This window comes from Chrysemys picta, chromosome 6, assembly GCF_011386835.1.
Source record: "Chrysemys picta bellii isolate R12L10 chromosome 6, ASM1138683v2, whole genome shotgun sequence".
Lineage (NCBI taxonomy): Eukaryota > Metazoa > Chordata > Testudines > Emydidae > Chrysemys > Chrysemys picta.
This window is the reverse complement of record NC_088796.1, coordinates 12,763,614-12,789,484: the sequence shown is the minus strand read 5'-3', so window position 1 is coordinate 12,789,484 and position 25,871 is coordinate 12,763,614. Positions and strand designations below refer to the sequence as shown.

The following is a 25,871-nucleotide window of genomic DNA, read 5'->3' as shown; positions in this document are numbered from 1 at the left end:
GTAAGGGTGGCCTGGTATATGGTGTATTGCCACCTTTCTGCACTGCTGCTGTGGCTTGTGGTACCTGATGCTCAGCATGTGGCTCAAGGCGGGCTTTGTGCTGTCACATGGGGGCTGTATCTTGCCAGAGCCCATGGCCCTCCTGGCTCACCCAGAGCGCCATTTCAGATTTTGGGGGGGGGGGGGGGGGGAGAATTAACTGAAAAATACAATGCATCCGAAGAAGTGGGCTGTAGTCCACGAAAGCTTATGCTCTAATAAATTTGTTAGTCTCTAAGGTGCCACAAGTACTCCTGTTCTTTTTGCGGATACAGACTAACACGGCTGCTACTCTGAAACCTGTATCTAATTGTTATATAAAGAAAAAATATATACAAACTCCAGTGAAAGCCATGTTTAAAGTTTATGTGCAAAATTAGAATAAGGAGATACTACAGCAAAATATTCCCAATCCCAAATCTTGAGGTATCAGTGCTAGAGCTTTAACACAGATATCAGAAACACACGTTTGATACTTTGTACACTATCTTTATTAGAAATACATAAAAATAAATAAAATCTGCTTAAAATCTGTGTTGCTGCCATTATCTACTCTATTTTAGTCAACTGTTTTTCACTAAAAACAATTTTAACATATGTGATTAAGGGTTTTTTCCTCTTATTAAGAAAGGGAAATTTTCTAATTATTTTGGCATTTATGTTTACCGATCACAGTCTTGTATGTGACTCACTAACATTTGATTCCATCATTGCCATTGGTATCATAGTTGGAACTGCATTTATTTTCATGCAAAATTTTAAGTTATTTTACAGATATAACTAAAAATACAATTTGAAAATAAGCAACCTTCATCTATCCAGTGTCTAAAGTTGTGTTTAGCTAATGATTTTTAACACTAAAACTGCTAAGGTTAGTACAAGCTAAAGTTACATTCTAGAAGGATACTATTATTTGATTGCACCACTTTAAATAATGAATGACAAAGCAAAATATGATAATAAAAGTAATAATGATAATTACTCCAGCCAGGACAGCTTAGGCATTTTAGAACTCACTACTCAAAGAATTAAATTTAAGCATGAGAGAGAAATAAAATTATAAAATGCACAGACCAGTCAAAAAATTAAAACAAACAGCACTTTGGACAAATAAAATTACAGAGAACATATATGCATTACAGGAAGTACCAACAAGTAACAACAATATAAGTATGTGTTGGGAAGTGAGTGTGAAAGAGAGAGCGTGTGTGAGCTGGGGGAGTGTGAGACCATGCACCGCCCCTTTAAGGCCTGGTCCCCACTAAGCCCCCACTTCGGACTAAGGTATGCAAATTCAGCTACGTTAATAACGTAGCTGAATTCGAAGTACCTTAGTCCGAACTTACCGCGGGTCCAGACGCGGCAGGAAGGCTCCCCCGTCGATGCCACGTACTCCTCTCGGCGAGCTGGAGTACCGGCGTTGACGGCGAGCACTTCCGGGATCGATCCGGGATCGATTTATCGCGTCTTAACCAGACGTGATAAATCGATCCCAGAACATCGATTGCCTGCCGCCGGACCCTCCGGTAAGTTAAGACATACCCTAAGAGAGCAACACTCAACAGCCTGAAGGAAAGCTCCTTCAGACACAGCAGCAGCCGCTCGCAGCGCCATCCCTCTCTTGGTGATCCCTGTCCTCACACACCCCACTCTGCAGAGATGGAGTACATGGGCTGGGGGGAGGAGGGGGGAGGGACACCCTGACAACAGCACACACACCCCGTACAGCAAACGAGAAGCTCCCAGGAGCAGTTGGCCAGGGACAGCTCCAAGGCAGGGGGCAGTGCCGTGGGGCTGCAGATGCCAGCAAAGCAGCAGGAGGAGGAGTACCTCTCCTCCGGAGGTGCCCCGTTTATAAAAGCTCCCTGGGCTTTTGCCCAGTTTGCCCCTACGTAAGGCCTGCCGTGCTGTGGAGTTTCCAAGGAACTGCTTCAACATGGACTGGAATGGAGAAGACAGACTTGAAGAGCCAACCCCATAAAATTGAGACTAATGCTAGAAGATGAAGGGCTTGATACCCAGCCACTGAGTTCAGTGAAAAGAACGTCAAATTGATTCACAGACTGGTCTTCTCATCTTCAAGGGCTTTAGTGGACATCACTAACTTAAGTTAATCAAGAGTCTATGTTAACCAACTTATATTTTATGCACTTGTGTTAGTCCTGCTTCTTTGGAGAAGCCTTTCAAGCAGCTGTCTTTCCTGGAGCCTGACTGACACTGCAGAGTAGCTCAGGACTCACAAGAAGAAAATGGAAATGCTTCAGGTGGCTGGTATTACAAACATTATTAGGACAAAGAAAAGAAAGCCCTTGACAGTCAGCTCAGATTAGTCCAAAAGTATCTTCGACTTTTTAAATACAGAAAATAGATTGCATTTATAGGATGTTTCCACCAAAATGCAGACAACATCACTTCAACATTTTCTAGTTTTCCACTGGCTTCATCTTCATGGGTGGATCTGTGAACAATATTTGCACTAGTGTGCACTAACTGCACTAGTGTGCACTAGACTGACCATTTGTATTCATCTGCCTTGAAGATACATTTTAAAATCACTGCATAAGGAAGGCCAAACCTTCAGACTCTCATGCCATCAGTACAGCCAAGTCCCCATGTCCTATGCAGCTAAAGACCTAAATATGCAGTAAGAATGCTGGATTTATGCCATACTACCTACCCCAAACCTGCTTACTTCTCTGTTTCTCCCCTCTCTATGCCCCTAGTCCAATCCACTACACCATGTATTATTTATTTTTATATTCAATTCAGTCCATTTTATGCTGCCCCCAAACGTTCAATGTGCTGCAGATTTTTTGTTGACAAAGATAACTGTATCACTGAATTTGCCTGGGAAAAGCTGGAGGATTCAATAATTCGATAGAGGACACTTGGCTATAGGAACTGAGACATTTTGGAGCTGTCCCCAAGAAGCAGTTAAGGTTTCTGGGATTGAGGAAGGAATACTTCTCTTCTTTCCATCCCCATTTTAGGCAAGAGCGGTGGTGACTTTCAACTTAGAGAAAGGGATGTTTGAATTACTTATTACCTTCTCCAGCAAACACTGACAGCGACTACCTACCTCACTGCATTGTGTCACAAACACAAATGGCCAGGGTGGGCCAAGGGTCTGAAGTGGCACCAAGCTGGCTGGTTCTTGCTCACATGCTCAGGATCTAACAATGCTATATGTGGCAGTTACGTTGGAGGTTTTCCACCTTTCTCTAAAGCATGTGGGTGCAGGTCACTTGCCCGGGTTATCTGGGTATATCTCACTTAACCATGTCCTTACCACTGCAAGGGCCTCTGCCTTTCAGGCACCTCTGTCCTATTCTCTCCCTGTGGCACATCTCGTTAGTCTCCTGTGAGCTGTAATACTTTGGTCTAATTTCAGTTGCTGGGTTTAATGTGTGGCTGCTGGGGGGGTGGTGATATACAGAGTAGATGATCCAGCGGTCCCTTCTGGCCTTAAGTTCGCTGACTAAATATCTACCACTATATCCAACAACAATGGATAAGCATTAGCTTAGTTCTGCTAAAATGATCTGTAGTGAAACAGTAAATGGTGACATTTAAATTGTCATCATTAGGTTCCTGTGTCAACTGCCCATTGAGGTAAATGGAAGCCATTCACCTCTATCATCCCATCCCATTCACCAACACTTCCCACTCTGACTTGAAGTGGATTTGGCCCATTCTCCGTGACGTGTTTGGAAATGTGGGCAATAAGTAATTTTGATATTAAGGGGACAATAAGAGGAGTAGGTCCAAAATCTGACTCCCTCATGACCTTCCACCTGTTTGCAAGATCCATGTAATTTCTTGAGATGAGATTATTTTTCTCAAACCAGATGATTCAATGGTGCATTGGCTGGTTGGTTTTTTAGGAGAAAAAAAGTTATAGCTCAACACAGCCAACCATTCAACAACAAGGCTAGTCTGCATGCAGGATGTCAGAAAAAGAAGACTTCAGTTTTAAGGTTCCAAGCATTGTTTTGGGGATGGGGGGGAAGAGAACAGATTCCCAGCAGTTTTGCGATGAGATAAATCAGAGTCAGGCATTTTTCTAAGTACTAATAAATTTTTCCTTGTGATTGAAGAAAAAAAAAAAAAAAGGTATACATGTTGTATTTCTATAGCATCTTCTATCCAAGCTCCCCATAGTGCTTTAAAAACTATATAAATACTGGAATTCCTTCATAGAGCATTGAAATGCAACCAGGTCTTTGGTGAACTGTAAGGCGAAGGGGGAATTTTGGCTTAAAAACACAGGGGCAAACTTTTAGGATCTTCAGTGTCCATGTGCACACACAGGATCTAAGGCCCAAATCCTCAAAGATATTTAGGTGCCTAACTGCCACTGCTTTCAAAGGGAGGATCTGGTTAGGTCCCAAACCCGCAAACGCTTACGACTAATTATAGTGCATAGTACCATGAGTAGACCGATTCTTCAATCGAAGTAGGAGTAAAAGTGTTTTCAGGATTGATCACTTAGGGCTTGAACCTTGCAAGATGCTGGGATTCTGGCTCTGATCCAGCCAAGCACTTAAGCACATACTTAATTTTAATCACGATTAGTCTATTGGTTTTAAAGGGACTACTTAAGTACTTAAAGCTAAGTACATGTTTAAGTGCTTGGCTAGATTGGGGCAAAGGTGCTCAGCATCTTGCAGACTCGAGTTCTTAGCTTTCAACGGTGTCATCCAAAAGACCTATATATATAGTACATTTCATGGGAGTTATTTTATTTGGAAGATTGAAGGGTTGAGTTTGACCCTGCTGGAATCTGAACTTTATGGTTACAGATAGTGTGGAGTATATCTAACATAGTACACACAGGCCTGATTCAGTTTCCCCTGGAAACTGATTCCAGCTGTCTTCATTTGTAGCTGATCACATCTTATGTCAGTAGGCAATTTCCAAGCTACTAACTGTGGTCAGAGCATGATGATGTCAGCATACATCCGCCTAAGTTTGTACATTGCTTGTGTGTGTGCACACTTGGCAGCTTGCGTCATACTCATTAGGAGTGTTTGTGTGGATGTAAAGTGCAGTGCACCACAGGTTAGTATCCCAGTGTGCCACGTGCCACCATCCAGTGCATTGCCTTTTGGGAAATTTTTGCATGGGTTGGTGGGATAGAAATGACATACCCAGGGATCTAGGAGCTAGGGATTAAGTTCCCAGCATTCAACTTTCGCCATCCCATAATGCCATCCATATCCCATAATTTTCACACTTTTTAAAATCTCACAAACCCATGCAGCATTTTTCCATCTCCGCTACTTCTGACAGAAGCATGGAGCCTGCAGAGCTCTGCACTATTCTCATGAACGTTGAAAATACAGGATGCATAATTCTCCTGTACTTGCAGACCTGCAGGAAGTACCACAACAACTGGGGACATGAGGATGTCTTCAAGGACAGTTTGCTGAGGGACATAGCAAAAAATTCAAGGTTGTTGGTAGCATTCACAGAGCTGCCTTCTGGGCCCTAGAAATGAGCCCTGACAAGTGGGATCGCATTGTAACGCAGGTATGGGATGACAAGCAGTAGCTACGCAACCTTTGGATTCCTGAAGGTAGTTTTATTGTGTCGCTGTAACAGGGTGCTTATGTCGGCCAGAGGCAGATTTGAGCACAGACACATGCACAAATAGGTCTGTGCAAGGTGATTTACATCAATGTAACTTGGTAGTACAGACCAGGCATGGGCAGTCCCTCCATTGATTTCAATGGAACGAGTCACAGAGTAACAGATTACTCATCATGAGACAGGATGGCAGAATCTGTCCCTAAATAAGAACCAGGTACATTCAGAACACACGTTTCTTCAACATAACCTTTTACACCTGATCTGTACTATTCTATACTTTTTATAACCGGTGTCAGGCCACATACATGCTACAGCATCAGAGGAGGTTAATTTAGACGAACCTGTATCAGCATTCAGTTCCTCTAGCAGACCTCTGGTCCTCCAGGTAGCTCCTGTGTCCTGGTTTCCTACAGAATTATTGTGCTCTTGAACTACTGCAGCCGCCAATAGATTGTCCACATTTACCACTTCAGAGTCAGAGTTTGTGTCCGATATATCATAATGAGCTACAACTGGAGGTCCATCTGAGGAGGAAAGGAAAAGCAATGGACATAAGATGAATGCATGTTGTGAAAGACACTTTTAAAACAAACCTCTAGCTCTAGAATCATCACATCTTCCTAAATACGTCCTCAAGGAACAGTCAGAGTCACGTAGGATAACGATTAAATTTCAACTGGAGGAAGGAAGTCTGACACCAGAGGCATTTTAAGTTTTGCATAAATAGAAAAGATACAGAATAACCATTCATTTAAGCTTGCCCTCTCATATCTGCTAATTACATATTATACTTTACATTAACCCAGCAACATTCTCCATATTTAACAATGTTACATTTATAACACTAAAACGGATAAGTTTAAGGAAAGAAATAATATTCTGAATGACGGGACATTAAGTATGGCAAGAGAAAATGTTTATGGAATTGTACCCAATTCAAATGACAACTTACATTTTTTAGGGGTTAATTTGGATAAAACTAACTACTTTTTTTTTGTAACTGATCAAACTACAATACATCTAACACCAGGCAAGTTTCCTTACATAAAATCCACCTGCCAAGGACACTGGCATTTGTCAAAACTGCAGTGGCTTTTTTCATATACAAGTGCAAAAAAAGGTAAAAATATACACGTGCATAATACCCTTTCAGGCAGAGTTTTCTCTTAAAAGCAAAGCATAGCGACAAGTATGCTTTTAGCACAGTGTTTTCACAGTATGAATCTACTACCACCAAGGGGTGGGGGGGTGAGGGGAAAGATATAAACTTTCAGGATTTTGCAGCAAGAAGAAGTTTTTTTGGGGGGGCGGGGGGGAGGGCGTGTTTTTGCTTTGCTTTGTTTTCTTGCATAGCGGTGGGCACCATATGCCAAATGCCCATTTTCTTTCCTTGAGGGATGAAAATAACATGTAGCTTGAGGGGGTATCAGAAGCAGCCCATCCTCAAAATAAAATCAAATTCAATTTAAAGGGTCATATGGAAGCAGAAGAATAAATAAATATCATTAAGAAAGTCCCCATTTTCATTCAAAAAAGCCTGCGTCCCTTAATAGCTCTAATTAACTGATCTAGACAGTTTTGAAGGCATTGTAAACGATGAAATCTTCGCTCCATTGAAATCAACTGTAAAACTCCCATTGACTTCAACAGGGCCAATATTTCCTCCAAAGGAATCATGCCTTTGAGTGGCACATGTACAAATATCTGGACCAAGACTCGGCCGATGTCAGCATAGCATAGCTTTTATTTGCAGTAGGAATAGGATACATTGACAAGGCTACTACTACTTTTGTCGTATAGAACCTTCTAAATTATAAAACAACTAAAATACAAATAAAAAAAGCAGTTCTCTAAAAGAAACATTTGTTTCAGGAAACTCCGGCTTATTTAGGGGCATAACATGAAAAGTGTTTGGCACTGAAGAAAAAAAGATCATGTATGCTTAAAACTTGGGTCACTGCACGACTTATTCCACCAGAGCATGTTTTGTTTTTAACTTATTCCTTCAGAAAATCATCCAACACAACAATTTTAAAGAATTCTTATTCTGCAGTTAGCAACCCACTTCACTAAAGCACAATATTATGAAGGAATCTTGCTTAAACTGTGCTGAAGATCAGTTCTGCAACCTGACATGAAAAAAATCACAGACCATTTCAAGTCAGAATGGCCCCCCAACATCAGTTTCATAAAACAAAGTTGTTACATTACAAATTCAAAACAGACCCAACATAAAAATAAATGGATAGTTAAATGCCAATGTATAAAAGAGCAAATATGTCACAACATGAAATACTGATGATTATTACTGGGAAAAAAATCCTGATGACTAGTAGAAAGACAACTGTTTTCTTTTAAAAAGGCAAATCCAAAGTACAAGATTACCAACTTTATGATTAAATTGGTTGTTTTTGAAGTTTTTTTTTGCACATTTTAGACTAAATTACATGCAGAATTTACAATATAATTGAATGATGCAAAGGCATATTTTCACAGTTTTATCATCAGAGTTCAGTGTGATATGGTATCAATATATTGTGTGATCTATAAAAATAAATACTTGAGTGCAGAAGATACGAGGGTCAAGTACAATATTGACTATTTGACCATGTTTTCAGTAAGAACGTTATCTAAAATTTAAGGAGCTGTGTATAAATCCTTCAATGTTTGGTTTCTCTTTTGGTTATTACTAATCTTTCTAAGAGTAGAAGCCAAATTTAAATTAAGTAGGCATGTCTACACGAGTCAAATTATAGTTGGAAAATGGCATCAAAAGTCTCAAGTCAAAATTGTACCACTCCTACATGTATAATCATGCAAAAATGTATAATAAATGTATATACATGCAGAGTGATATTCTCTTCACCTACCCATAGAAATAACGTGTGTGAAAGTCTTCATCAGTAGGAAATACAAGCATAAACTTGTTATCTGTAGCTCCACTCTTGTATCTTCCACACTTCCAAACAGCACACCTTATAACTTAGCTTAAATTTAGTATACATCAAACAGACAAATATCTTCAATATAATTTACATTACTGTACAGTAATTTTGTCAATTTGACAGCTACAATTAAAGGATCTTTAAAATCCACATAATCACAAGCGGACTATTTACAAATCATCCACAAAAAGAGAGAGATTTTTGCTTTTCTCAGTCTTGCCTTTCAAAATCAGATTTGGAAACAAAAGCTGCCGTGAATATCAGGGCTATCTAAACCTATCATCAGTGAATGACTGATTACGCCAACTTAATGACTGCAAGACTGGAGCAAAACCCTGAGACTGTCAGCATGCGTGAAGCTAGAATATACACCTTATTGAAAAACTGTGATGCCCTTTTAAAAAACAAAACAAAAACAACCAACCCAAGACTTTCTCCTTAAAAAGAACTCTAGAAGGACTAGAGCACTTAGAAGATTTGTACAGCAATATGTAGCATTTCCCCCCTTGGTAGCCGTTTTAAATCCAGTTCATATTGGCACAGACTGAAAGTTGCTGCAATCGGATAGCTGTCAGTGGCCTATGTTAAAAGAGCTGATGTTTTCAGTCTGATTTCCTAGGAGACAGACATACACATGACCAAAGCCACCATTACAAATGGAATCCTTGATGGCAACCTTGACGAACTCCATGCCCTCATCCATGGCAAGGAACAGGGCAACATGGGGAAGCTAACAGTGTTACTGTCAGTGCTGCACTTCTTTCAAACGGATAAAAAGAATTCTGTAGGTTAGGGCTGTCAATTTGGCATTTGCCATCACAATCTGGATAAAGAAAAAGTTATGGGCTAGATCCTGCGGTGCAGCTGATAAGCACAAAGGGTGACATTAGTGCACCCTCTGCAAAGGGACAAAAGATCTATGCACTATTTAAATCTCCCTTACACTTTATATTGAGGGCTGAGGCCCAGAACCTCAAAGGTATTTAAGCTCCTAACTCCCATTGATTTCAATGACCAAAGAACAGCTCTGTGAAACTTGAAAGCTTCTCTCTTTCACCAACAGAAATTGGTCCAATAAAAGATATTACCTCACCGACTTTCTCTCTCTAATATCCTGGGACCAACATAGATGCACCACCACTGCAAATACCCATTTCAATTGAAGTCGGAGCACAAGTACTTTGAGAATCTGGGTCTTACTGCATTGGCCTTGTGTTGGTTCTCTGCACAAGGGCAAAGTTCACCCAGACTGGAGATTGAGGGTGCGTATGAAGCTCTTGCACTAGGTTAGGGCAGCCTGGCGGATATGATTCAGCTGCAGCCAAAACTGAACCCAAAAACTGGCACAGTATGAGATGTCCTGGCCACATCCCCTTTCCTTCAAGCTGGCTCTCTTTTCCCAGCAGAAGTGGGAGTTGCATAAGGGCTCCCATGCTAGCTCCACACCACTGGTGGATTCCCCCCACCTCCTCCTTACAAACCAGTTACGCCAGCTTTAAGGCCAGTTTACACTAGTGGTGCAATGCAAAACTACAATATAGCACCAGAAAAATCAGGACATCAGAACATAAGAACGGCCATACTGGGTCAGACCAAAGGTCCATCCAGCCCAGTATCCTGTCTACCGATAGTGGCCAATGCCAGGTGTCCCAGAGGGAGTGAACCTAACAGGTAATGATCAAGTGATCTCTCTCCTGCCATCCATCTCCACCTTCTGACAGAGGCTAGGGACACAATTCCTTACCCATCCTGGCTAATAGCCATTAATGGACTTAACCTCCATGAATTTATCTAGTTCTCTTTGAAACCCTGTTATAGTCCTAGCCTACACAACCTCTTCAGGCAAGGAGTTCCACAGGTTGACTATGTGCTGTGTGAAGAACAACTTCCTTTTATTTGTTTTAAACCTGCTGCCCATTAATTTTATTTGGTGGGCCCTAGTTCTTATATTGTGGGAACAAGTAAATAACTTTTCCTTAATCACTTTCTCCACACCACTCATGATTTTATATACCTCTATCATATCCCCCCTTAGTCTCCTCTTTTCCAAGCTGAAAAGTCCTAGCCTCATTAATCTCTCATATGGGACCCATTCCAAACCCCTAATCATTTTAGTTGCCCTTTTCTGAACTTTTTCTAATGTCAGTATAGCTTTTTTGAGATGAGACCACCACATCTGTAAGCCGTATTCAAGATGTGGGTGTACCATGGATTTATATAAGGGCAATAAGATGTCCTGGCCACGTCCCCTTCCTATTGACTCTAGGTAGGGAATAACAATTAACTTTACTGAAGAAAAATTCTGTTTTTATTACAAATATCCTTATGAAAAGGATGAAAGAAACAAATTCAACCCTCTTACTTTTTCCAGTTTTCTCACAAGAATTAGGCTACTCTTTCGAAGGAGTGGATTGACTAAAGGGAATTCAAAAAGGCACAGAGTAATTAAAGCAGACTCTCGCACAATCAGAAATGATATTCCACATGAGAGAAACAGGAAGATTTTTAGTCAGCTGACAAAAGCTAAACAATTTTTTTCTCTTTAAAAAAATCAGACTTATTGAGACTCAATTTAGGAGAAATGCTTAAAAAGCTAAGTTGGTGGAAAGCTTAAATCCATGATTAATGCAATAAACACACGGGAAAAGACAAGTCTGAAAGTTAACATACATCAGCAGCAAAATACAGCTGTTGACATTTAATATTAATGCTGCAAAAAACAGAGACCATTTTTTTCCTTTCAAAGGCAGAGGCCATCCCTGGCATAAAAACATCAAGGGTCTGAGTCTGTTCTCACCTACACTGATGTAAATCAGAATTGTCTACAGCAGCGTCAATGGAATTTCAACCAGTGTAAAAATCAGGCTCAGGCCTCAATTGTCAAATTTTTATATTTTTAAGTTTGCAATATAGTTAGTTCACTATCTCACTCATGTTTACTAATCAGTTATAGTGCCGCTCTCCCTGCTGGACCCCAAAACACTTTGGGCCAAATTCAGCCACCCTTGCTCTCTAAGTCCCGCTGAAATGGTACTGAGCCTGAGCAAGGGTGGCAGAATTAAAATTTCAGTGGTGGGTGATGATTGTTGTATATAAAATTCAGCCTCTTTGTGATGAAACCTAACAGCTGTATATCGACACATATAATACTGTAGGAATTTAGGACAGGAAGCAAACACTAACTAACTAATGCTGTAGGGAGAATTTAGCCACTACAGTTTTTATATATAAAACAGGTAAAACAATCTCTCAAAGTGCTTTTCATCAGCAGATCTCAAATCGCTTTATAAAGGATGTAAGCATCATTATCTCCATCTTATAGAGGCACTATAAGAACTGAGGCCCACAGCCGTGACTTGCCCAAGGTCAACCAGCAGCCAAGCTAGGAATAGGTTTCCTGAGTCCTAGTCGATCGCTCCAATCAGGATGCTGGAATAGTTCTAAACAGTAAATTACTAATGGTTAAAAAAATTAGCTTCAGAGTATTTTTTTTTTAAACAAAAATTTAAAAAAAGTGACAGAAGTAGGAGAGGCACTCTGTTAATGGCAAACCAATAAAGATAAGACTTCTTTTATTCTAGCAATACTTTTGGATCTTATTTATGGGTACTCATAATGCTTTGTAGTATTTGAACTGCATTACCCCACAACAGAGGTTTAATTTTTTTGTATCTATCATGTGAGAATATTAAAAAATTTAAAAGAAAAAACCCGCAAGAATAAAAGGTCAAATTCTGCTCTCATTTATATCTGGTATAAATCCAAGGTAACTTCGTTTACATCCATGGAGTTACACCAAAATTTAAAAACAGTGGAATTTCATAGATTTATAGTTTTTAAGACCAAAAGGTCATTAGAATCATCTAGTTTGACATCCTGCATAACATAGGTTATGCTTAAGAATATTGCCCCACATGACTTGCAAAATTAATTTTAGGCAATATATACTAATACCTCTGACTCCATAGAAGGATTTTTTTTTTTAAGGTAAAGAGTTTGGACTGGATAGATACTTTTTTTGTTTTAAAAAACACAATACAAGTTTGATATTACTCAAGACATGAGTCAGAACAACAGTTTCATAACACATGCATGGTTCAAGTGGCATTGAACCAGACTAGCTGAACAATAAAATGATTCCCAAACAAGAGGAAAAAAATCTTGCCCATTGTCTATAATTTAGTAACAAGAAACATTTTATTACTATTTATATTTATTCATTCTAGGTTACAGTAGTTACATTTCAAAATGTACAGGGTTAGGCAAAAGATACACACTGTGAATACAATAAAAACAATAGTGAAACTACATTCTCCCTAAAATCATAAAGCGAACAAAAATTACTATTGAAATTAGTGTTTTTCATATTTTTCCTTCATTTAATAAGATAATTTAATTTACACCATGGCAACAAAATCAGAAGAAAAGTAGATAAGTATCTGTTATGAGATTGGATTCAAGATCATTTTAAGATACTATGCCCAGATGTTCAAGCTTTGTAGATCAACATTCATACTTTCAGGCTATTTGATGGCTAGATGGAAAATATCTTTTTTGGGGGGTGGGGGGGATAAAGTCACTTAGTTGTGCTCTGAATAAAGGCACATGGAACATGGCTATGTCCTGAAGATTCAGGAAATGGTGCATATTGTTTTACAGTGCATGTTTATCTTCTGATGGTATGTTCTGTTTCTATTGTTATTGCATTGTGAGCTAAACATTACAAAAACTGAATGTCCAAGCACTCTAGCTGGCCAGTCTGTAAACTTCCATCTGACCTTTTGAGTCCCTTTCAGCCAACGAAACTATTTTCCATGTGCCCTCATTTTCCCAAGCTAATACTACATGGGATTAATAGAATTTGTAAAAAACACACAGAAGTGGGTTTTTGTTACTTCACTTTTTGCTAGGTACTGTCCACCTTTATCAATCAGCCTGAATATTTAGCTTATACAGTACATATACAGCACTCTCATTCTAATGATTTCTTGTAACTGTAGTGTCATGTTGCAGACCTTTGTTATGCTGAATCTAATCAAGCATCCACTTAGAAGCCTGACCTGCAGACCTTATTCATGCAAATGCCCCATTAAGGTCAATGGGAGTTTTCCTTGAGTAAGAACTGCAGGATTAGCTCCATCGTAATTAAAAATAAGATTTGAATACTGGTTCCATGGAAATCCACTTTTTTCCACTGACTTCCATGAAACCAGGATTTCACTCTGTGTTAAAATGGCCAGTAGAGACATACAGTATGTGATAAAGTTATATATTGTCTTTTCCTGTAACAACAAAATCATTTAAATAAATTTAAGGTTGTAACAACTGCCACAAATAATCCCAGAAAATTTTAGGTTCAGATTGATAATCCATCCTTAGCTTTAGCAGCTCTGAAAAATAACCAAAATATTCCTTTCATAGACATTAAATAATATTAGACAAAAAATAGTATTTCTGACAATCATTTTTTACCTAACATTGTTACGAGTCACACTGAGGATCAGTATAAGTGAAAGGTATTGGGCAAAATATTTTTCCTCTATTGTCTCAGGGGTTGTCTACACTTGAAATGCTACAGCATTGCGCTTCAGTGTAGACAATACCTACGCTGACGGGAGGGGTTCTCCTGTCACTGTAAGTAATCCACCTCCACAAGAGGTGGTAGCTAGGCTGATGGAAGAATTCTTCCATCAACCTAGCGCAGTCCACAAAGAGATTTAGGTCGGCTTAACTCTCAGGGATATGGATTTTTCACATCCCTGAGCTTTGCATCTAGATCAACCTAATTTTCTAGTAAAAAGCAACAAAGTGTCCTGTGGCACCTTACAGACTAACAAATGTATTGGAGCATAAGCTTTCGTGGGTGAATACCCACTTCGTCAGCATCTGAATACCCACGAAAGCTTATGCTCCAATACATTTGTTAGTCTATAAGGTGCCACAGGACTCTCTGTTGCTTTTTACAGATCCAGACTAACACGGCTACCCCTCTACTAATTTTCTAGCATAGACCAGACCTCGATTTCTTTACTTTGTGAATCTGACAGCACTTTTTGTGTAGTCAGTTTCATGCTTTCACCTATGGAGTCCCAATAGCCAGTCAGTTTCAGGTATTGCACCTGGCCAGAGTCCTTCTGTGAGTTTTGTGGTTTTACTATCACATTTTCCTATTTATTTTAACAAAAATATTCTCTCACATGTTGCTTTGTGACTACACAAACAGGGAAAACTGTCTGTCTCTTTTAAAATGACTAGTTTTCAAGTTGATGTCTCTCTAATAAAATATCTATTAATTAAAATACTAGAAGAACTCTTCCAATGGCATTCAGCTCATGTAAATGTATGTTTAAGAAAGTTTATGAACTTTATGAACAAAGAGGCAGATTCAGGCCTTGGATGTATGTACGGACTTCTCCTACTAACTTCAATTAGAGCAATGCAAAAGTATCAGAATTCAATGCATCACATGAAATCATAAGAGCTATCTCAGTAGTATCATTGGGCACGTCAACCATTTTTTAAATGTCCCTATCACCAGTATATCAAGATGCCTCCTTTGGAGCTCTTGCTGTGTATAAGCAGAACAAAGAGGGTAGACCCTTCCCCCGTTGAGAAACCTATTCATTTAACTGGGATAAGAGTCTGTTCACACAGATCATATCTGCAGGACTGGGGCCAAAGGATGCATATTAAAAATGCATAGCAATTTAATTGGTTTTGTGTTTAAATTTAGTTTTTGTGCATTTACAGTAACCATGGCCACATGTCAGATTTTAGTGTCTTAGCCAAATTAACCCTTTGTCAAATGTGACTTCTGAAATCAAATGATACTTTGGAGAGATAAGAATAGGATCTAATAGCATAAAGTTATCAGTGTATTAAAATTAACTTTTTAACCAGATGTTTAAAAAATTGCCCTCAGGTGAAGTCGATGTATGACAAATTTCAGCCAAGAGTAAAATGTTTAGAGTTAAATTATAGAGATTGAACAACATTAGGCTACCTTGCTTTAAAAATACTTTTCCTTCAGTCCCAGAGACAACCATTATGTTTTATAACTCTGGACTTCAGGGTAATTTGTTATGTTACAGTTTACTACACTTTGTTTTGCTATGTACTATTTTAAAAAAAATCTAAAATATTTTAAAGTTATAAACCTTTTAAAATAGGACTCTAACGTGAACAATAATATATAATTTATAAAACATTAAACCAGTGTCAAACTATCATTTGTATTCTAAGTAAAACAGAAACTCTTTATTTAAATAAAAGACTAGTGTAACAAACTAGTAAAAGACAGGAAATGCATAATTACAGCCAACACATCCTTCTTAACTTACCCCACTTGTGGGGGGAGAGAAGTGGCTCCAAGCCTCCATAAGGACCTACAGGAAAACTTGAGCTTGCAATCAACTGAACTGCAAATCCTCTGAGATTTCAAAGGAGTTCTACACATAGACCAAATTCCAGTACCTGAATTTTGAATTTCCCGATTCATCAGCTTGACACATATCCTCAGTGGCAATTAAATTAAGAGAGCATACAAAGATTTAAGTTTCATTTGCACTTTGTTACAAAAATCATAAATGAAGTAAATCTATTTCAAGTGCACAGAAGCACCAATTCCTAGTTCCTGAATTTCCAGTTATACGTGTACTTTCATTATTCACATGCATAAATGTCTGCAGTATTTTAGGTGTCTTTTTCATTCAAGATTTTGCATAAACGAGCATATAAAATTTAATGGCCTCATCTGGTTTTGAATAGGCACTGACTTCAGTGGAGCTATGCCAATTTATACCAGCTGACAATCTGTCCTAGCATATTTATTCTTTCACAGGAGTCTGTAAAACTGCAAGTAATATTTTCTTAAGAAACTAGAATGTTTCTTTACTCCATTCTGAAGCAAAAACCACAGGGCAATCAAAGGCAATCTAGACTCCAATATGCTGTTTCCCCAACATATGTAGAATTCCTATTGGACTCTCCCACAAGTGTATTCATTAAACACAACAGTTAATTAAATTTCACTTTTAAAGGCAAGGCTCATACTCTTAAAATAGTCTGGCCTTTTTTATTTTATTAGCAGGACGTCAAGGTGGGGGCCAGGCCTTCTATACTAAAATTTCAGCTCAGAGCAAATTTTAATTCCCTGAAAATATTAATTTCAAGTCAAAAATCTTTGAAAATAGGAGCTTATAGCAGAAACCGTGACAACCTTAACTGCAGCTGTATGAATATACCACCATAAAATAAAAATACTTCCAGTTTTTCAGAAATACTTTCAAACTGTATAATGAAACCGAAGTCCAGAACTCCATTCAGTTAAAAAGATGTCAAGTGCTGGCATAAACAATTCAAATACAGACTCAACACTAATGTCAACATAAAAAGGTCAGTTTTCCTGGAGCACATCACATCTTTTTAATTCATAATCTAAAGCAGCAAGATAGATACTTTTGTTCAACTGTACAACCAAAATTATTGCATATTTTCCAGGAGCATAAAAACAGACTATTCTTTGTCTCAAATATCATATTTATACCAAAACAATGCAAGTGGAGATTTCCCCCCCCCCCCCCGGCCCCTTCCAGGAGGAATATAATTCTTGAAACCAGAACACAAGCTAATGGGCCAGACAGATCCTCAGCTTGTATAAAATGGCATTGGATTTGACTTCAAGGAAGCGATACTGATTTATGCCAGTTGAGATCTGACTCAATATGTTTTGGAGGCAGATAGAGCAACTGACCAAACTAAAATCATTTACACATTACAGATATTTTGAATATTGTGTAGTTCATATGTGGAAATACTGTTAAATTCTACATCTCTAATCTGAAACATTTTCCTAACAATCAACTGGCTGCCTTTGAACTAACCTACCCTAAAAAGGGCACCATCTTAAAAAGCATCATCCCATATGCATCGAAATATATATGTTCCACCACTATTATTTTCTGATTTGTTAACATTCACAGTAATTTACAAAGTAAAAATAATCAAGTAATGTGTTGGTGGTGAAAAGGTTTTTTGAAGCAGAAAGCATATTTTTGTTGTTGCAGGTAGTAACCAAAGCTAGGAGTGCTGTTTATTAACACTTAAATTTCAAAGGTCGGTTTCAATAAAAAAAATCCCATCCAGCTTCAATGCGAAGATTTTTTTTCAAGGTTCCTATGACCTACACAAGGCACAGAAGTTAGAGAGAAATTTAATTGACTACAACCATTGCAAAGTTATTATCCAGTTACAAGAGATTTCTAATCAGTATATAAAAGTCTGTATAACAGATGAACAAATTCTGCTCAACTCTAGGCATTTGAAAACAAATTGCCTTAAATTGCTCCATTTTTTAAAAAAAAGTTATGTTTCAGAGCATGCTTAACATACTGAATGTGTGTGTATATAAAATCTATGACTACTAAAGATTTTTTTTTTTAAATCAGCAATCAATTTTCCCTGGAAGATCTTAACTTTTAAACAGATGAAGACAAGTTTGTTAAATTGGCTGGGATAGGAAAAATATTAAAAACACCATGGTTACTTTTATTTTTAAAACAAGTTTAAAAAAAGTTATTAATGGAGGGCCTGATCAGAAGGCTACATAAATTGATAGATTCCCACTGACTTCATTGGGCTTTGTATCAGGCCTATAGAATACACAATGGTACTTCTAACTGGAAGAAAAAGCTTTTTTGAAATGATCTAAATAAAAATTCATGAAGTCACCATGTTTTAAAAACTGAAATTCTAAGAGCCCCAAAAGATCTGTTCCGTTATTTTTACTTAAAAGACATCTAAGTAGAGACTTTTAATTCCCATTATTATGGTTTTGACTTTATATGCATTAGAAACATCTCACCAATACTAAGGGATAATAAATTATATAAATGTACACTTTTGGTAACTAAGGGGAAATTATTTTCTTATGAAGGCCCAACTATAAAGGCAACAGAAAAACATGTATTCTGGCAAAGGTGAGAATAAGTTATTTCTATAATATATAGCTTAATCCTAATTTAAACATCAAACTTTCAAGCCTGATTACTCATTATCAGAATAACTAATTATCAGTATAACAATTAAAACAAAACCCACACAGTAGACAGCTGTTCTATTATTTAAACAAAACTAATGCTATGGCATTCCCAATCACAGGTAATCATTTCAATGGCAGCCAGAGAGGAGGCTCAGAAAATGCTCTTGCTTTAAGACCCAAAAGCAACCAGTGCATTAAGTCCACCACAGTGTTTACCAATCTGAATGTCAGACATTCGGTTTTAAAGTTCTTGGCCCAAGACTCAAATCTACACCTACAAAGTTTGCTTATCTCAGGACTGACACTGCTCTTTTTATTTCAGCATGAAAGACATAGTTTGACCATATATATACACACACACACAAAAGAAAGCATCAGTGTTTTATTTGTGTGCATATATTGCACACACACAAAAGTGTATGTGTATACATAATTATATATATGCAAGCATACATACAAAACTGGTGCTTCCCCTAAATATGAATGTTGTATGCAACATGGCAATGTCGTTAATAGAAGCTCTTGAGAGGAAAATTAACTACCAAATGGGACATGAATATCAACTATTGAGCACATTCAGTATGTATAGCTAATCTTTAGGGTATGCTTATTTACGACTTCTGCCAAAAAAGGAGGAAGGAAGGTCAATATTAGACAAGTTTAAGCTGCAGAATTTAAGGTATAAACAGATATTTAAGTATGTATTAATTGTTATTAAGTAGTCAGGTTCACTAAGATTCCTTAAGTCTTTAAATTTAAACTTGTATTTCCCTATATAAACTTTTTGGCATGCAAGAGGAACATATAAATGAATACACTGATTGCTTCTACTATAACAAACATAGTTCTACCATTCCAAGGGTATGTAACAAGGATTCTAATTTACATCTTGCCAAACGTTGGTGACAGGAGGTTTTTGTTTTGAGTTTTGCATGTGTGTTTGTGTATGTGTGCATCTTCCTTTGTTTGTTTGTTTTTAAAAACCACATAAGTTTTCTTTAAATAAAACATTTACGGTATAATGTTAAAAACCCATCACGGACAAAAAAAAATACTTGCATGGAGAAAAGCAAATTTTGTTCTTAGCACAGTACAAGGTAATGTCAAGATTTTAAAGACTAAGTTTTTGATTGATTCAAATCATGCTCTGCAATATTCCCATTCTCTGGAAACACAGCTGGAAAATTGTTATTAAAAGTTGCTGGAAACTCTAATGTAGTGTCAACATTTTGATAGCTCACATAAGAATTAAAGGACTGCTGTGGAAGTACTTGGCTATCAGGCATCTGCATGTATGCCCCTGACTGTGTGGTAGGGGGAATTCTTTGGCCAACTAGTTGCATTTTAGGTTCCCTGGGCTCCAGTTGTTGCTTGCTTTCTTCATCTGTGTCAAGACGGGTTAGCTTTTCTATCCACATGCGAAATTTCTCCTCTGTCTGCCTCTGCATCTCGGCAAAGCAGTTCATGGCCTCTTCCAGGACATTGCCTATGCAGTTCCTATCCCACACGGTGCCCCTGTCAAGCAATCCTGGAATTTCCCTGGTCGCTCCTCCAGATCCCCCAGCACGACTGTAGCCAGCTTTAAAGACATTGAGGCCATTTGATAAGACAACGTTAAGTAAGAACATTATAGTGTTTATTAAGGCATGCTAACTCAGGAAACAGTATTAACTTTTCTAACTATGGCCAGATGGATACAATATTGGGAGACCAATCTGCAGCCTCCAAATTAACCAGAAGCATTTACTTCAAAGTAAAAACCCACTGGGCACCACAGAGTTATTACTTCAAGTTCTTGGCTTTAAAAATATTTCATTCTAGATTTTTCTGGTAACTCTGCTGTCAGAATGTGCTTGTAGGTTTTGGAAACCAAATTTAGTCCGATTCCCACAGAAACTTTAGATGCTTTCACTGTTGATTAAAAAATCAAAACATCGTACAATATGTAACGATACAGTGCATACCTCCATTAAACTGCAATACAAAAATATCATAGATTTTAATGGATAAACCTCAATAATATACACATTTTACTTAAATAGTTAGCCCACCACCGCCACCACCATCAAGGGATGGGTAAACACACACACAACTGTACACATAACAGAGATAGAGATTGATACTAAAATTGTACTGTTTCAAGTAGCAAAACCCAAATTTTAGCCCTGTCAGCCTTTACTTCTAAAACAACACTGGACACTAAAGGAAGAATAAAATATCACACACACACAAAAAAAAAAAACCCCAATCTTGCATGTAGTAAGTAACACCATGCTGCTATATAGGGAAAGGAGGAGTGAAACAGCTTCTGTTTGTTTCTGATGGCAGGAAAGACTAACCACACCACAGGGGTAACCCATGTAAAGCCCTAGCCTGCTCAAATTGATATCAGTGGCAAAACTCCCTTTGACTCAAATGTGAGCAAGACCTGACCCTTATTCTCCACAGTATCAGAAAAATGGCATTTTGTTTCTAGGAGTCCCTCTTTCCTGGGTCCAGTGAGAAGGAAACTGCTTGCTCTCCCTTCTCAGTGAGGTGCTAAAATGACTGTCATTGGAAGGGTCAGAAACAATCTAAGCAGAGAAGCCCATCTTAGATTATTTTAGCTTCTAAACAAAAAAGAAAGGCAGCAGTAACCTATGCTTTGGTGCGCAAACTCCTCAAAATGCCACCTCAAAAAAAGACAGTAACATGAGGATCTGAACCTGTATGAGGAAAAGTCAACAGCGTATACCTGGAACAGTTATGTTGTTCTAATACATAAAGGGTTACTTTATTTAGATGTTTTCACAACTAGACAAGGATCACATTAAGCTATTAAAAACAGGTAATTAACCAATAGAGTTTACATTTAAATTATTAGTATTTACTAATAAATTAATAAATACATTTAAGTGGCTTTTTTCATGCAGCTAAATTTCTGGAAGAGTCTGTTTGGATGTTTACAATTTTCTTTATAAACCTAATGACTTGCTATAGGATATGGGTGTCCTAGTAAACAAAGTCATCATTGTTTACAAAATCCATATGCTATCATATCTTATGAACAACAGACAATACCTTAAAATGCAGAGAAATCACTGGATGACCTAGACCCAGAATGAGATACAGTAGTAACACATTATTGGGGCTTTATCTTTTATAGGAAATTACAGTGTCATTTAAACAACATTCTCTGAGAAGCCATTTAAATGAGACATGTAGAAGAATCCTTAAATTCTGGATAGCTACCAATAGTTAAGATTATTCTGTTCTTATTTTCTATTATTAGCAATACTATAGTTAAGGGTCACAGGGCATTTCCACTACAAGCCCCAGTTTAAGGGCTTATCACTCAACTGTTTTCATATCAAACAGGCTAAAACTCAGCATTCAAGTGCTCTATTCAATAGCAAACTGTTTTGTAATATTTGGTCTCAATTGTGTGGGCTGCATTTTATTTAAAACAAGGTTGTGATTAGAAAGTATAATTAAAAATGGCATCTTGCTCAACAGATCTGCTTCCTGTGCGTATATTCAGGGTCACATCTATTTACTTACATTTTCTTCTTTTTACTTCCAAATATTACTGCCGATCAATACAATAAGAGTAAGCTGAACTCTATTCATGCTTGCTCATCAAGGGCTTGATCCAAAGTTCAGTTAAACCAATGGGAAACTTCAAAGGGTTTTGGATCAGATCCCAACAACTTGTTAACTAAGTTTTAACTGTCCAATCCTTTTTTTATTATTGGTGATGATGGATAAGAAATAACCCAGATTGACGTTCAAAACCCTGAGATGAGTTTGCAGGGCTAGAAGCTAGAAAAAAAAACATGCTTTTTTAACTTGTCAGCTGAAGGAATTTGATAGGATAGCTGTTGAGACACAAATATGTAATCCTACACCATTTTTAAAGAGGCACTATTCAGAGTATAATTACACTTTAACTTAATAGTAGTAGCAAACATATCAATCAGTTTGAGATACTTCTTTTGCACTTCTGAGTAAAAGATGATGTATGATTTTGTACATGAAATTTTACAGGAGGCCTGTTTGCAACATGCCTCGGTCAATGGTTCAATTTTATTGGCAGATTTGCGTGCCATAAAGTCTAGTTTCAAGGTGCTTTTTGCATGATATTAAAACAACATTTATCTAATAGATCTCTCTGCACTCTGTAAACTTTATAGCTTTTGAATTTGGCTAGGACACCAAACAGCCTTGGAAACTTTTATGAAAGGGATCAGGATATAAATACTATGCCTCATCTGAAACATAGCAGCTCCAGCAGAATAACATCCCTCAGCACTGCACTGGGGCAGTGGTTTCAACACTGACTTAGAGATTAGAGCACCAGCTACTGAAATCACCAACACTGTCTATGTACAATAGATCCCTCTTATTAGTAATCCTTCAATTGCCAGCAAAGAGTTGCTGTTACCCATCAGTTGTTGATAAGCAGAAGACAGCAGCCAAGGAAGGAAGTTCTGCTGGGGGCACATGCCAGGGCTTTGCTTAAGGAGCAGGGGTGCTGGAACCCATGGAGCTGCAGTCTCTCTCCCTGAGCTTCCTTCCCTGTGTGGGGTCCCCTGGTATGGCACAACCCAGAGAGCACAGGGGGAGGTACCGCAGCTCTAGCATCCAGGCTGCAGCCCCTCTTCCTGCTACTGCTCTGCCGACAGCTCACCCATCTCCTGTGTGAAGGAGAGTTTAAGAGGCTGAAGCCCCAGAAGGAACTGCTAGGATGTGCTGTATTTTTGCAGGGCTGCAACCGGAGAAAAGAAGTCCCAGCACTACCTTTCCAGCCTCACAAACCTGCCTGCAGGGGGTACTCTGCGCATTTCAAATTGATGGTAATGGGATGGGATTGGTTCCTGGAAATATGTTGCCATTAACCGGAAGTTGCTAATATCAGGATTGCTATTAAGCGGAATCTACTATGTGCGTTCTTTCGGTCTCCCACCCAAGTAACAACTAGGATCAATGTTGTTTAATTTATGAGATCTGGCAAGATCAGTTTAAGATGGTATGCTGCATCTTGTCCCTAGCTATTAATAGTGGGAGTCTGACTTGTTGATACACCAGCCCAGTACTTTTAAGGAAAATTGCATACTTTACAGCTAAATCTTTCCAAACAGATTTTTAAATATATCTGCTCTTGAAAAATCATCCTCAGTTATTCTCTTCGGTTAAAATTCATTCCTTGGCAGAGTGCCAACAAAAGACCTAGGTACGAAACTTAGGTGAAACTGAAATGGTTCATATGCTTTGCGCTGGCCCTCTGCACCGATGTAAATTGCACCATGTGTTAGAAAGGCCTGCATACTAAAAATCCTTATGAATATATAGGTAATTTACATACATGAAATGGCAACTTTTCCAACTTTAATATTTCAGCTTTTAACAATATTCCCCCATATATTAGCCTAAAACATGGATTAATGCTCTTTTTAACATTCAAAACTGTTTTTGACTTATAGTAGCGCACAATGGTGTGTGGAATAACAATATTATGTTTTTATAGTTTAAGAAGAGTCAAATTGTTTTAAGCCAAATATTGATTCCTAGGATCATTTTGCATGCCGAGTTTTCTTCATCCAGAGCCAGTTGTACAGTGAAATTGGAAATCCACAAAGAACAAAACCCTAAACAATAACAGAAGTGCTAGCGGAAGCTGCTGTATCATATTTTATCAGTGCCCAAAGTGAATGCCATCATGTATCCAAGGATACAATGCATCTTGTATTTTAAAGATCGAACATCAATATTGGCATACAATAGAGGCATCTTAATTTGCATTAATTAGCAAGCCATTGTGGTTTAGTGGACTGGATCCCAATTCAGTGCCCATTGAGATAAATGAAAAGGTTCTCACTAACTTCAATGGGTGTGGGATAGTGCCTATAGTGCGTAAAGGAACAACGTCAAATATTCAAGAATACTGCCTCACAGAATGTACTTTTGTCATGTATGCCACTAATCTAGTTATAATTGTAATGAACAATTAGTAATGAAACCTCATCATAACACTTTGCTATTCAGCCTTTGCTGAGAAGTGAAATAAGACTGCTAATATTTTAATGAAAATTATCGGGTTTGCAGATTAGCAGTGAGAATTGAAATTCTATTGCAAAATAGTCTGGTTCAGAAATCGTGTGTTTGAGTGAAAGCAGAAAAGCTAGTAAGATTGTTTATGTTTATGGCATCATTATGCATTTATTGGGATATTTTTCTTCTTAATAATCATTCCAAACTCATTGCAAAAGCAATCATATTGTGGGGTTCAAAAATTACTTATCTTCACTCTTAAAATGGAAGATGTTCAGTGAAATCCTTTAGCATTAAAGACCCAATTGTATCCTATTAAGTACATCACTTTAATTTTCAACCTACCCACAGGTTTAAAACAAATTCTTTTTTTCTCTATAACTGTAAAATAATTGTACATGTTTTGACAGAAGATGACAGCAGGAATATTTTATTCTTTTTTACTGCATCTCTACATATCTGTGCTAAGAAAAACACCTATAGCAAAGTTATAATCTTGGAGCATCTTTGCTGGAATAGCTATTTTTCATGCGCATGCTAGACATGTCTGCAAAACAGCATCTACGGTAAGCTGCTGAGCCAATTTTGAAACAACTCATTAGTGCAAGAGCATCCAAACTTTAGGACACTGAGGGTTACAGTGTCATAAGTCATTTGCATAAAGAGGTACAGAATTTTTCAAAATAAGTGAACGCATTTGCTCATTCTTATATTTCCCTTGATAGATGCACAACAGTTTCTTGTTACTGAAGTTCCGGTGCAATTAAACCTGCAGTTTATCACCCTTTTATCATCAATAGGGGTAAATATGGCTGCACTTGGCCTTCAGGCTGCACTTTGGGCCGCTCTATACTAGTGTCTGAGTGGTCTTTCATTTTTGAAGTCTTTAGAGGGTCCTATTCACAACACAATGTCAACTCGCTATGCTCTCTCAATGCTCTCTATTAAGAGAAATAATTATGACTTTAATATAACCAGTTCACCCAATTCAAAGAAGGATCAAGCAGAATAAATATTTAAGTAAAAGTAGTCATGCCAGATCATTAGTGAGTCACCTACAATGGGACAGTTAGAAACTCAGATCAGATTCAAGGCTCAAGTACACCTATAAAATCTATTAATTTTCAGCCCACAGAGCAATAGGATGCATTCTTGATCATCTCTCTCACGACCCTTTTCATTTAAAGGGTAACTGAAATGTGAATATATTCTAATCACTGCATCCA

The 25,871-nt window shown here is 37.9% G+C and overlaps 1 protein-coding gene across 4 annotated transcripts in view; it reads right to left on the bottom strand.

Moving 5' to 3' along the window:
* The window catches only part of ARK2N (arkadia (RNF111) N-terminal like PKA signaling regulator 2N), a 74,205-nt gene that overhangs the window by 27,497 nt on the left and 20,837 nt on the right, over positions 1–25,871 (bottom strand). For 3 of the 4 annotated variants that reach the window (XM_005305406.5, XM_065598696.1, XM_042850701.2), the window contains one exon: positions 5,973–6,155. In XM_005305406.5, the coding sequence (XP_005305463.1) occupies positions 5,973–6,155 (183 nt within the window). Of the gene's footprint in view, positions 1–5,972; positions 6,156–17,920; positions 20,195–25,871 lie in introns of those variants that run through there. The other variant, XM_005305407.5, reaches the window with a different exon arrangement.